General features: G+C 50.8%; 1 protein-coding gene across 1 annotated transcript; it reads left to right on the top strand.

The window, feature by feature from the left end:
- Positions 1–4,854: 4,854 nt before the first annotated feature.
- Positions 4,855–5,685, top strand: NEUROG1 (neurogenin 1). The gene is made up of 2 exons (XM_066977304.1): positions 4,855–4,927; positions 5,148–5,685. Coding segments are annotated over exons 1-2 (540 nt in total). The 5' UTR covers positions 4,855–4,925.
- The last annotated feature ends 8,691 nt before the right edge of the window (positions 5,686–14,376 follow it).

The raw sequence follows: 14,376 nt of genomic DNA, 5'->3' as shown, positions 1-14,376 counted from the left end.
TTTTTTTTTTTCTTTATCTCCCCTTGAATTCAGGAGCATAATACACCGTGAGCACCAATAATTGATGTATGTTATAATTCTTCATTACCCTATCAGTAGTCTGGGAAAATTGGAAGAAAAGAAAATGCCAGAAAGTTATGGTAAAACTTAAGATGCGACAGAAGTAGCTTTCTTTGCTCATGCTGTGAGTGTTTGAATAAGAAGAATGTCCCTGCACTGTAACAAGCTAAAAGAATGAGGAAGACAAAGGATTTCACGAAAAAGGTTTAGATAGAAGACAAGGCAAGTGAAACTGAAAGGAAGGGAAAAAAACCATTTACAATGGAACAATGCGTGTACTAATCGCTTTGATATATTATACAAACCCAAAGACCCAAAACATTGTGTAATTATTTATAAATGACTTCTCCACTCCTGTGTATAATACCGAAGAAAGAATAAAACTGCAGGCTACTCTCTAAACTATTTCTAAATAGACCTAGCTCAAAAGGAAGCAGAAGTGTTTGAAAAAAAAATAATTAATGGTTGATTTTATGGTTGTCTCATTAAAACATTTTAATTACAACAAACAAAATACATTTGTGCTTGCAGGGAACAATCGCTTACCTACTACCCCCCCTTCCAAAAAAAAAAAAAAAAGAAGAAGAAGAAGAAGGAAGAAGAAGCTGGATCACACGTTTGAAACCTGCAGACAGAGCATCCCCGCTATTTCTGCAGAGCCCTCGGAAGGGGCCGAGCCCCTCGTGTAGGATTTTGGTATGGAGTCAGCTGTGCTGTGCCAGGACCCCCAGCACCCAGTGCCCTTCCTGCAGCGCCCCCAGCACACGGCCTGAAGCCTCACGCTGGCGGGGCAGGTATGGGAAGAGGCCAAATAAAGCCTCGGGAAGAGCCCTGGAGCTGCTCCCAAGGCGGCTCCCCACCTATAGGAGAAAAATCCGCTGCTGCCGCAGGGGTTAACGCCGCCTCCTGAGACCTTTCCAGCACGGGCTGGCAGGGCTGTGCATCAGCCAGCAGCAAGTGCGTGAACCCCTGAACCCTCCGGTAGCCGCAAGCTGTAAGCTGACTCCGGCTCGGTCCTGGGGGCACAGCTCCGTCCATCCATCTGTCCGTCCGTCCGTCTGTCCCTGCGAGCAACCGCCACGCTCTGTGCTGCCCACGCAGCCCCGCCGAGCCGCCAGCCCCTCGCTGCTCTGTCCTAACGGGGCTGCGGCAGCGACATGGGCATCCTGACCTTCCCTTTGCTCCTGCAAGGCTCCCTCTCGAGCTCCCTGCTCCCAGGGCGACGACTCAGCCACCAGCCACGGCGCGTCTCCAAATTCGGATCGAGCGTCTTCTGCAGGCAGCTCTGCCGCCTCGCTCTGGTGATGCTTTCAAACTGTGAGCACAAAACTGGCATTTTTCCTGATCCACACACTGCTTTGACATCCTCACCACATTATTTTTAAGCCCTCACGTAACAAAACGTAGTTCGGTGAGTTGTTGCATCTGTGCATGTCCTAAACCTATGAAAAAGCAAAGCACCCCTAACTTCTCCAAGGCACCTTCCCATTGCGGGCGCAGTTGTGCTGTGAGCTGTGCGTTTCCCCGCTTGCAGAGAAGAGTGGCACTGCCCCTGCTCTAATCCCCACAGCTCTGGTCAGTTTGGAAATGCAAGGCCGATTTCTAACCCGGAGATCCGTGCAGCTTCACAGGGTGTGATCAGCACCTACCAGGGCATGGGCTCCTCTCCTTGAGCCGATGCTGGAGGCGGCGCACTCAGAGCAGAGCTGCGCACAGGAGCCGTGCGGCACCTCTCCGGCAGCCTTTCTTCCTCCTTCCCCAGCTCACAGCCTTTGGGAGTCCAGCCACAAGTGACATCAACCAAGGGCAAGTGGAGGAGCGAGCTTCATGCTTGAGGCCAGGCCCCCAAGCGATGACCATGCCACATGGAGCTGCCCCGTGACAGTTTTCTCCGGTCTCAAGGGATCACTTTGGCACCTTGCACGCCAGACCGCCGGTGCATGGCACAGGTGGGGTGATCCAGCTGTGCCCCTACGGGTTCCCCAGTCAGAAAGGCCATTTCACGCTTTTCTCCCCTTTTTTTTAAGAGTAACGTCTCTCAAAGCAAATAGATGACATATTTACGGTAGGCTTCCTTAGAGCTCAAAATACGAACCTAATAACCTCAACGAGTCCATCAGAAACCAGTTCCCCTTACATCCAGGTGGAGAACCTAATATCAAAGGACAAAGGCCAGAATATGGCCATGAGCAAGGTGCCGGGAACACAGGCTGTGTTCCATTTGGGGATTTTTTCTTTCCCAGTCCCAGAAAAGTTGGTGAAAGTTTGGCAGCTGACTTCCCTAGGAGCAGGCCCATAAGGTGTAGGAGCTATTATCTGCGTCGGCTGAATAATTTATCTGCAAAATTAGTAGACTGCCTGCGATAGAACTGGTTGAATTATTCATCGGGAATAAATTATCCAAGATATTTAGCACTTCTTTCTGTTTGCGAAGGCTTCCTGAAACAATTCTGGTTCTGTGAATGCATTCGTTATTCATAAGTATTCAGTGAATAGATTATGCAAACAAATTTCAGCCTATGGGTTGTTTGTGAAACACTCACTTGAGCGCTGGCTATTCATGGCTGTGACTGATCACAGAGACACATGGTGCTCTCTCCCCTCCTTGATTGGAGCACAAACTTTTAAAACAAGAGAATAACAAATGACAAACTGCAAATGATGGATAAGGACTAATGAATAATGCGCTTTCACTGCAAACTTTCAGACAAGTGATCGGTTGTGCCAAAGTCTGTGAAACTCTAGGGAATCATAAACATTTTAATGAATAAACTATTGACTGCTCAAAGACACCTAAACAAAAGGCAATAAAAGTGTTGCAGCCAACACCGGAGTTTATATCACTGTATACAAAGTGCACGCTAACAAAAGTTTAACATTTTTGGCCATATGCTTCCATAACCTTTAAATTTCTGCCCCTTCTGACTTTCTCGTGGTTTGTGCTGGAAACTCCACCGCAGATCTCTGCCTGCTGGCCGAGGACTCTGATCGTGCCGTCACTTAAGGACATGAGAGTCGCCCAGTGGAGTGGAACTACTTAGTGCAGAAAGTCATTTAGGTACGCACGGGCCCTAAAAACATCAGCTGGATTGCAGGTCCGGTGATGGAGAGAGCTCAGTCCCTGCGCAGCACAGCCAGGCCCTGCTTCTGCCCGGTTAGTTTGTGCATCTGAGGTCCCCAGAAAATGGTAAAAAGCACCAAGCAAGCTGCTCCTGCAAGCTCGGCCCTTGGAAAAGTATTTCTGTTTTGAGGCTCGTTAATATTCATCACCCAGGGCTTTTCGGACTGCTCACTTCTGGGAGTGATCTTTTTAGCACAAAGAAGATTGTTCGTGGCGGTCTGCTGGTGTCACGGATCCTCTCGAAGTGGGGAGGGTGGAAAGCAGGAGAAATAACCCCAGTCAGCAAACTGCTCGCTCAGGTTCGAGCCAAAGAACAGTCGCTATGAAATTAAAATGCTGAGATAAAGACACGAACTTCTGCTGTCAGTTTTCCCTGTTTATCAAAGGCATAGGAGAAAGTCCCACAGAAGCGGGAATGAGTCTACATTTAATGTCATGGAAAATTACGTAAATAAATCAGAGTTCAGGCACAGAAGCTCTAAAAATGACTATTGATGGATGGTGAAACTGAAAACCATCCAGGGAGCCAAGTACCTGAGTGCTGACAATGGGGCTTCCTTACAGCACGGGGACGCAGGCTGCAAGAAGCCAGATGTCAGACCCAGGAAACTTATCAGATACTTCCAGAGCTGACCTTCCCGAAGTTATGCCTGAAATAGCGATAGCGGGGCACTTGGTGGGGACGGCAGCAGTTAGGCCAGCTTTAGGATAAAAACGGCACGGTCCTTTTTTGTTTGTTTGTATCCACAGAGAAAGAGTTGTCTGTATACGTCCAGAAACACTGAAATTTGTAAGGCGAAATTAACGCGGAGTTTGCAACTTTTCTGAGCACCTGCAATAGGCTCTAAGAGCCGGAGAACACCCAGATATTCGGTGCTGAAAAAACCGCGTCGAGCTAAACCTTTACCATTTCAGAACGTTTTCGCTTCGACGGGCAGGAAAACTGCAAGGTGGAAAGAGAAAAAAAAAAAAAGAAAGAAAGAAAAAAAAAAAAAAAGAAACTCTCAGCACGAGATTAAAACCAAACCCCCCCCCCAACCCCGCTCAGCCTCCCCGGACCAGAACCGGGCGCTGGGAGCGGGACCCCCAGCCCGGGGCCACCACCTCGGGGTGGGGGTGGGGGGGGGGACACACACAAAAGCAGGGGCTCGGGGGGGAGGAGGGGATGAGGAGGGGATGAGGCGGCGGGGAGGGGGGGGTCGCGGCAGATGCGCGGCCGCCCGCGGTAATTGCGGGCACGCTCCGGAGGGCGCGGCGCACGGGGCCGACCTGCCGCCTCGGCGCGGCCCCGCGGGGCGGCCACGGGGCCATTGTCCGCCCGCCGCTATAAGTACGGGGCTGCGGCGCCGTCGTGTGCCAAAGCCGCCGCTCACACGAGCGGATCGCTGCCCGCAGCACTTCAAAGACAAGAGCGGTCGCGTGGCCCACATCATCCCCCCCCCCCCCCCCCAACCCCCCACCGCCCCCCCCCCCCGGCCCCGCCTTTCTCCGCCGCTCGCTTGCTTTTTTTTTTTTTCCCCTCTTTTTTTTTTTTTTTTTTCTCTCGCCGAGGAGCCGAAGGCCGCCCTCGCTTTCCCCTGCAGCGGGGAGCTTCGCTTTTTATTTATTTATTTATTTATTTTCCCCCGCGCGTGTGTGCGCGTGGGTTTTTTTTTATTATTATTATTATTTATTTTTACTTTTTTTTTTTTTATTTTATTTTACGCCGTTATCGCTTAGCAGCGGCCCCGGGACGTGCCTTGCCATGTGAGTACCGGGGGCGCAGCACCTGCGGTGCCGTCGGGGCCAAGCCACCCCCCCCCCCCCCCATCCCTCCCTCGGGTTACTCGATTTCCTGTGATTTTTTTTTTTTTCCCTCCCCCCGCCCTCCCTTTACCCCTTTACCCCTTCCCCGGCTTCTTCGCACCTTCCCCCCTCCCTTCTCCCCCCTTCCCGTAGTGACCGGAGCCCGGCTTCTCTCCCGCAGGATGCCCTCGGAGGCTGCGAGCAGCGGCGCGGAGCCCCCCGGAGCCCCCAGGGAACGGCGGCGGCGGCGGGGCCGAGGCCGGGCTCGCACCGAGGCTTTGCTGCACACCCTGAAGCGGAGCCGCCGGGTGAAAGCCAACGACCGGGAGCGGAACCGCATGCACCACCTCAACGCCGCCCTGGACGAGCTCCGCAGCGTCCTGCCCACCTTCCCCGACGACACCAAGCTGACGAAAATCGAGACCCTGCGCTTCGCCTACAACTACATCTGGGCCCTCTCCGAGACCCTGCGGCTGGCCGAGCAGTGCCTCCCTCCCCCCCCCGCCTGCCGCGGCCCCCCGGCTCCCCCCAGCCCCGGCAGCGACGCCGGTTCGTGGCTTTCCGGCTCTTCCCCGGCCCCCCCCTCGCTCTGCGCCTCCGCCTCGGGCCCCAGCAGCCCGGCCACCTCCGAGGACTGCGCCTTCGCCTCCCCCGACGGCCTGCGGGGCTTCCGCGGGCTGCCCCCCCCCGCCGCGCCCCCCGGGGCTCCCTGCCGCTAGCGCTCCCCCGGGGGGTAAAAAGGGGGGGGGGGGGGGGGAACCCTCCCGCTGCACTTTCCAGCCCCCACCCCGAAAAAAATAAGACACCCCCCCCCGCTTTCCCCAAGCCCCTCTCCCCAAGTCCCCGGGTTCCCCTTCTGCCCCCCCCCCCCCCCCCCCCCCATCCTTCTCCTCCTTCGAAAAGCCGGGGAGAAAAGCGACAGATTTGCTGCCGCAGACGAGGTGAAAAGTCAATTTTACAATTTGTAGCTCTCCGGCGAAGAAAAACGAGCATGAAAATTTGGTTTGAACGCCCTGACAATGCCATGAAAAGGCTTAGGGGGCCGATGCTGCCCGGGGCGCAGCACGGGGCTCAGCGCGCATCCAGCCCCCCCCCCCCCCCAACCACCCCCCCCCAGCGCCCGGGGCGGCTCAGCCCCTCCCGGGGGGGCCCCAGCACCGGGCCCGATGGGACCCCCGCACCCAGCGGCTCATGCATTATAGATGCTGACCCCCGGCGCGGCGGCCTTGCTTTGGAGCGGGAGCAGACACGGGGTATTCAGCGAGCGGGCCAGCGAGCGGTTTAATTTATTCAAGATGTTCATTCATATGAAAATTGTATTTTTGTACATAAAGAGCTTTATTCTATTATTATGCCTCTTATCGAAGTGGGTTTTGTTTTTGTTTTTCTAAGAAATTGTGCTTTACCCTGTAAATAAAAATTTTTTAACGTTTTTACTGAATTTCGGCGGTGCCTGTGGAGTTTGGTTTCTTAAACTCGGGATTTTCACTCCTCGCAGGGAGCCTGGGCTGGAAGGGAAGGGTTCGCCCCGAGGTGACGCCAGCGTTTCTCACGCCACCCCGCTCACGGACACGTGCAAATCCTCCCAGCCAGCCCAGGGTACCTGCAACCATCAGCTGCCGCCCGCATCTCACGGGGAAGGGATTAGAGACCCGCTCGGGACACATGGGCAGAGAGCGGGAGCAGCGCGGTGCCTCTGGCACTGCTGGCTTTTAGGGCCGGCCTTCCCACGGCTCGTACAGGGAGCTGGGAGCTGTCGGGGGATTTGGGGCGAGGAGCGGGTGCTGCACCCCTGGACGGGGTAAGGTTGGCTGGTGTGAGCTGCCCCTTCTCCTCGAAAGCCAGGGGTGCTGGTCACTGCCACACAGGGAGCACAGAAAGGGCTGAGGCTGGAGGCACAGTGCGTGGGCCTGGCACCGGTCCCGGCACAGCGATGGCTCAGCAACAGTTTCCTCTTGCCCCTGTTTTACAGGGGGATTTAAGGCAGCTCAACCGTCTCTCTCCATTTGTCTCCAAAACTCGGATCAATCTGAGCTGTAAATGGGGTGTTTGTGGGGCAGGGAGGTGGGTGCTTGGGTATAGGGCACTGTACAGGTTGGAGTATGCTAAAAAGTCAAGCCCGACACATCCTGGATGGGACAACCCATGGTTAGTGGAATTAATTGATTTCACTTTCCTATGCCTCAGTTTCCCATCTGTGCAGCTGGGATACCACCATCCCCGCACGTTGTTGGTGAGCTTAATGATTTCACTTAGCGGAGCTCTCAGAGCACTCAGATGCTCAAAACCCAAGAAGGAATTCAGCCTTTGGGACAGGATCATACACTGAGCTGGGGAAGAGGCAGAAGGTAAACACTGAAAGCATTGGGCAAAACCCTAAGAAGCCGCTCAGCACACATCAAGGCAAAACCTGTGCCTTGAAGTCACCTCTCCTGTGTAACAAAGAAGGTGGAGATATTATCTAAACTATAACACAGGATCATGCAATTGCCACAGAAATAAATAAATAAATGAATAAATAAAATAAAGAAAGAAAGGAGCTGAGATAAATTTACACAGGCACTCAGTGTCAGCATCTCCTCCTTTTTAAGTGCCTGTGCCTGCAATCTTTCAGTCTTTGTATTTCTTTAACACAGCTTTCACGTGCTTGTCTCTGCATACACATACATCCAGTTCTGTTTCAGTAAGGGTAAATGCTAAAAAGGAAATGTCATTGTTTTGAAATTTTAATAGCACTTTAATACTTATATTAATTAAAGACACCAGCAACAAGTATAGTCCAGTTCCTTAATGATGTCCCGTTCAATAAAAGAGATTTGTGAAATCTAATTCTGGCAGTAACAGGTCTTGATCTGTGACGCAGTGAAGCTTTGCTTGCACCTGCCCTTGAAAGCCAGGAGGTTTTGTATGGCGTAGCCTCCAGGGGCTGAAATTTAGTACAGTCCGTGGAGACGGAAGGTCATCTAAAGTCACTGGGTCCCGAGACACTGGACTTCAATCTCAAAGAAAAAAATAAAAAACTCCACAAAACTTCAAAATATCCTCTAGTCCATTGTGTTTCCTTAGCTGCCAGCAGAGATCCGTGGGCATTATGCAGCACGTCAAGACCGTACATCTACGAGGACTCAGTTTCTGGTGTCAATGTTCCTAACGGGCACCGAAAGCTGCGTGCTGCGGGAGGGCACAACCGCGTTCATACATTACCATGAGCCAGAGAACAGCTTTTGCCCCGAGCGATGATAGGTTCAGACATAGTTGAACAGATCTGCCGCCGGGACAGATGGAATGCCCACGTTCAGGGGCTGCAGCACCCAACTGCCCCCCGGTTCGCAGCAATGTGCTTGCTTTTATTTTGCTGAAAAGAACGGCTCGGCGAACCGACAGGGAGCTGCAACGGGCTCCCCGGCTGCAAACAGGTGGCTGGCAGTTGCGCTAAATTCACCTCCGCACACAAACAGAAAGGGAAAAATAGGTAAATTAAATGCTAGAATTGACAAAATCCTTGGCAAGTTCTTTGATAACACCACGAAGTTACTGGGTAAAATGTTTCTCTGAACCGCCACCCATCTCAGTGTCAGTGCAACCCGTGGAAAGACCCTTGCTGGCTTCAGAAATCGCAGGCTCAGGCACTCAGAGGCAGTGAAATAGCTTGAATTTGAATTTTGGCACCACACTGCATATATGAATATGCATTTTTTTTCAGATGTCTGCTGATGGGCGTTGGTAATCCCTTAACCTTGCTGGATCAAAGCGATCACCTCCAGGGCATGCCTGGGTTAGGGACGCTCAGCCAGGAGGTCCTGCAAGTCCTTGGGCCTCATACACTTCCCCTTGGCAAGAAAGTGTGAGATGGCCCCAGAGATAGGGTATCTCTGCTAGCTGGGAAACCTGCTGCGAGTGCAGGCTCAAAACACAGCGGAGATTTCCCCACTTTCTCTCTGCTGAGATTTACTGTGGGCAAACAGCCCGATACCAATTGCTGGGTGCTCCTGTGCTGTGCCACAGGGGCCGTAGCAGCCTCTGTACCTACCTTTTCTGCCCGATATGAGGCTGCAGAGAATCTCTGCGAATGACCTATGCTCGAAGTATGCTCAAAGTATGCTCCAAGAGGGAACAAACAGCTGTGAGTCCAAAACTCTGCACAGGTTTTAGACAACAAGTATTTTCTGTGATTTCGCTGCCATGTGGTGCACTGCTGGGGCTGGTCTCAGACAATGCCTGGGGTTAGTTATTAACAAGAACATCTTCAGAAGGATTTTCTTTACTGGGTGTCAGTCTGCTGTAGATTCTGATTTTACTCTGTACATGATCTGGAAAATACAGTCTGCACTGCTACCTGTGAGCACATGAAATTTTATACTATAATTATAGACCTCTGGGGCTCAAATGCTCCATTAAGGGTGATTTGTATAGTAGGCACAGATTATCAGAGCAGAGGCAGGTGAGAACTAATTTTCAGGAGCTTTTCCATTGGTGGCATATGCCATTGAAAGAAATCATCTGGAGGAGCAAAGTTGCTAAGGATGGGGCAGATTTACTGACCGTCAGGTACGTGAGCACTGCAGAATGGAGATGCCAAAATACTGCATAAAATAATCCGAACTTCTGATACCTTAATAAACATTTACTTCTGCAGTCTGCAAATGACATTACTGAATCATTTATTAATCTTGATTAACAAACTGACTTGCTAAAAGCAGTTTATGCTCAGTATTCCAGTAACTCTGCCCGTGATCAACCAATCCTTTTTCTCTCTCCCTCCTCAACCAAAAGGCTGAAGGATCAATATTAAAAAATACCGAAGACAGATGTCATAGAGCCATGGCGAAGCAGCAAATCCTTTTAAAAATACAAACCCTTTTTAACTCTGTTTTACAGATTTGCATTTTATGCTCCGTCAGAAGACAGATATCCAGGGAAGGTGAGAAAGTGCCAAAAAGAGGAAGCGTCACTGATGGAAACTATGGAGAATTTGGATGCTGAACAGTATGCTAGGTCCAGACTTTGAAGGTTAGTTTAGAGTTTCCCTGCCCTGTTCTGAAAGGCCTGTGGGGCCCAACCCCATCACTAAACACCAGGGCAGCGAGGAGTGTAGGGCCAAGCGGAGAGGGGAAATCGCTGCGCCCTCTGCAATAGGGTTTTCCTCCCCACTGCCTCTCTGCTGGGGTTACTGCCTTCTCAGAAGAGATCAAGGCTCTGTGTGCTGGGCAATGCTTTTTTTATTATTATTATTATTATTATTATTATTATTATTATTATTATTATTATTATTATTATTATTGTTTAAGATCCACTAAACACGAGTGAATAGCCTCTTCCCAATGGCTAATGCCTTTCTCCATCAGTGTGGAGACACTGATGGCACAGCACTAGTTACTATTCACATCTCCCTCTTTCACCTCTGGTTGTGTCTGCAGCAGCACCTGCCAGCACCTCCTGTCTCACTATTTGAAAATCTTATAAAATTCTGATGGCTCAAAGAGAGAGAAAAATAATCACCTTAGAGAGGCTGGGACAGTGCTGTCCTTCCCAGTGCTATGCATGCAGCTTTGTGGGTATAAGAAATGGATCTTGCTCAGTTCCTACCCCATTCCTTTGACTTGCTGGCTGTTGGTAAGATTTTGGCAAGGTTTGTCAGGAAGGGGTGCATGGCATGATGTGCAGGATGGGATGAGGATCTCCTGTTCCCACCAGCCATGGTCCTTCACTAGTTCCCCCTTCTCTTTTCCCAAAATCTAAAAGTCAGTCCCTGCCTGCAGTCTGTCCCCCTGGGGCTGAGCCTACTGGTTCTAGACATAACTTTTGTATACTTCATGCATAGTAAAACAGCATAGTTGGACATAGAATAAAAGCTTGCTGAAACAAGACTTTTAGGGGAGAAATTAGCTTTATTCTTTGAGTAATAGTGAGTAAGGACCAGCCAACATGGTCTTGCATCCACAGTCCTAGTGGAAGTGTCACTGTTGGGGTCAGAGAGTGCTGGGTTTTCTAATTTCTAACTGTTTTTTCTAATTTCTAAACTAGGTGGAAAAAAATGCTCGGACAGCTTCACTAATGACCTGCTCTGAGCTCGCTCCTTTAGCTGCACTGTTCGGTGTCCTGCTCCCTTACTTTCCACCCAGGAGCTGCACTGTGCTTTGGGAGAAGGCAGCCTGTGTCATTACACAGCCTCCTTTCCACTCCTGTTTCATGCCCGTGAGATGTGCTTACTGAGGAGCTCAAGCATCTGAGGCTACTGATGCCTCTATTTCCCAAACAGGGATTTGGCAGCTCCTGAGGACTTCACTATCTCTTTCTTGGATTATTACATTCTGCACATTCCGAGGTAATCTTTTTTTTTTCTTTCTTAACTTGAAGATTTCACAACATTGCCTTCTAGGAAGGCATTTAAAGCTGTCTAATGGCAGTCCAAGGCGATTATGGACTATAATGGTTTGTTGCACAAATACTGGATTAAGTTCCATCTGTAGGACTTAATTGGACTTATTCCTACAAACAAACAGCGTGCTCTGCCTCTCTCTGCATGGCAGATGTCAGCAATCTTTATAAAATCATGCCCACGAGTACCTGCAGCAGGGCTGCCTGCAGCAACATTTGGCCTCTGTAGCCCAGTACAAACCTTGCAGACGTCGTGGTTCTCCAACCTGCACGTTGCCATTGGCCCAGGAAACCAAAAGAAACACAGCATCTGCAAATACAAAAGGTGCCAACACAAAATCCCGTACCAAAAATGGTGTTAGTCCACTTCTGAAAGTGGCAGGAGAGGGGAGAGGTAACCCCAGGGAACTGGACACCCTGGGTCCCATAGTTTGTCCCTGTCCAAAATTTAGCACTTCAGTTTAGATAAAGAAGGCAAAACAGAAAGCACAAGTGCTAAAAAACAAAGGGAGGCAGATGAAATGCCAAGCATGGTCATATTCATGTTGAATTCCCCTTGTTGGCCTTCAGGATAGCATACGAAAAAAAAGCATCTCACAGGCAGGATCAGAGAGACTGGAAATCACTAATGGCAAGTAAAAGCTTAGCTGCCTCCACTAAACAGCCCTTCTCAGCCGAATTTCTCCTTTAAAATAATTAGCTTTGAAAAAGCAGGTCTCTCCTTCGGCAAGGCCAATCTCCTTGTAAAAGACTGGCATCTGGCCTTAGGATTTTAGGGGACACTCTGTAAATCTTGACATGGACCAGAAAAAGCATATACTCTTCCCCTGTGGTTTTCCAGTTTGGTCTCTTAGACTTGTGGCAAAAAGGCATTACTTATAGATTATTTTTCCCAGAACCCAGAAAAGCTGCAGGCCTTAGCAGTCAAAACCAACAACTGTACGCAGCTGGGTCAATCCCTCCCTCCAAAGCCTACGTAACTCAATTTACATTTCTATATTTCTTTACTCAGCTGTCCCTAGGTAGAAATGCTCGAGTTGTTTCTCTCATTCATTGGTATGAGTATCCAAGGAGCGTGACTCCTGAGGTAAAAGAATATGGCATTTTTTTCCTTCCTGTTCGAGTGCCGTCCACCCTGCGCCACGTCTTTGAGCTGAAAGGAAAACCTTCCCTGTCACAACAGCAGTAATGGATATTGCTCTCTCAATTACCCCTTGCTTCACCAGGAGAGCAACTGATGCGCATCGTGTTTATCCAGCTCACTGAAGTGCTTTCATTATCTGAGAAAAGAGGTTAATTAGGATTTAATCAATCTTTTCACAGGGTACAGTTTCCTCCTCTCCTATTTGCAATCCAAAAAGATGTCAGCTCCCAAAGCCGTAATGCCCTCTTGGTAAATCAAGTGGCAGCTAATGAGGTCCGCCTGGTGCTGGGGACGGAGGAGTGGGGCTACCTGGCTGCGGCCACCACCTGCACCCGCTCCTGGCCCCACCAGCGGGGTCCTGGGTGCGATGGGGACGCTCCCTGGGTCAGTTGGGGCACGGGGACAGGGCTGCGTGCCTCTGGCTGCCTGCAGGGCTCCGAGGAGCCACGAGATGCATCCTGCAGTAAGCACAGAAACTCTACCCTCCTGAAGGAAACAGATGGGACCTGTGGTTGTTTTTTTTTTTTTTTTTTTTTTTTTTTTTTAGGGGTGTTAAAAATAAGCTGGGAAACATCTTTGCACCTGTACGGGGCTAAACTTCAGAGGTGAATAAGAGATGCTAATGATGCTTGGTGTCAAAATTAAGGATAATCAGAGCATTTGCCCTCTTAAAAGAAACATATGTAGAAGGATGGAGTTTCCTTCATTAGGCAGGAGGCGAGATTTTATGCTTCCCTGAAAACTGCCGGCAGCAAAACCGAACTCTCCCTGATATTGTGAGTCCTGCCGGCATCTGGCCACGGCTCCGCACAGCCGCCCTGGTGCTGAGCTGTGGCTGAGACAAGCACCCACCGAAGCAGAGGGGACTGAATTTTGGCCGCCCCCACAGAGGACCCTGGTTGAGATTCTGGCCCAGGACAGCTGTTCCAGCCGTGCAGCCTTCCTAGTGCAAAGAGAACCAGCAGAGTTTGTGATACCGTTGCCTTTCTGAAGTGTTTAAGCAGAGAAAGTGTCCCGTGCAGGCACATGCTTCATGCTTCTTGGCTACTGGGCTATTCCGCCCGTAGCCACGGCTGCTGACAATGCGGGGCTGAGCCGCATGCCCTGTGGTAGCCACACTCTGGGTTTCTTTCCCTGACTTTGGGAAATTCATTGTCTTTAGCACAGTCTCTAGGTTCAAAGTCTGCTTTCGCTCGGCGGGGCGCCTTTTCTGGGTTCATAAAGCTACGTTCAGAAATCTTTGGGCAGACCCAAAGCTGACAAAAGTGTCATTAAATAATGCTGCCCGTGAATGAAGCTACCAAAGAAGACATAGTCCAGTTTGCATCTCAGTTACCAGAAGAAAGTGCAATGACAGAGTGAGTAATTGGCTAATTGTCTATCCGAGCCCTATTTTAACAGTGCAGTCGTGCGATCGCACCATCTGGGGGGAGCCGGGGAGCGAGCCCCACGCGCACACAAAGCCGGCCCAGGCCAGGCCTCTGCCTCCCTCCTGGCAGCCCCCCGAGCCCCCCGGGCACCGCCTGAGACCCTGAACTTCTGCTGGGAGCGCCCGCCCCGAAAGCTGGGGTCTGCCAAAGGGTTTCTGCGGGGTTTCGGTGCCCTCTGAAGCCCACCTGAGTTGCGCCCTGAAACAAGCCAAGGGGCACCGAGGGGCGATATCCGCCTGATTGCCCGGCTGCTAATGAGCACAATTAAGTGGGCACTGTTGGGTTGGAGGTAGGGGCAAAGAGCCGGCATCCTTTGGCAAGGCTTGGGCCCAGCTCCCCGCGCACGGGGCGTGCAGAAATGATGGCATTTCCCCCTCCTCGTTGGGAAAAGGCTGAATTACTGCCTTTCAGGCCCCATCTATTTTCCTCCAAAGTTACCATGAAGCAAAAAAAAAAAA

This window comes from Anser cygnoides, chromosome 14, assembly GCF_040182565.1.
Source record: "Anser cygnoides isolate HZ-2024a breed goose chromosome 14, Taihu_goose_T2T_genome, whole genome shotgun sequence".
Taxonomy (NCBI): Eukaryota; Metazoa; Chordata; class Aves; order Anseriformes; family Anatidae; genus Anser; species Anser cygnoides.
This window is presented reverse-complemented; position numbering and strand designations above follow the sequence as displayed.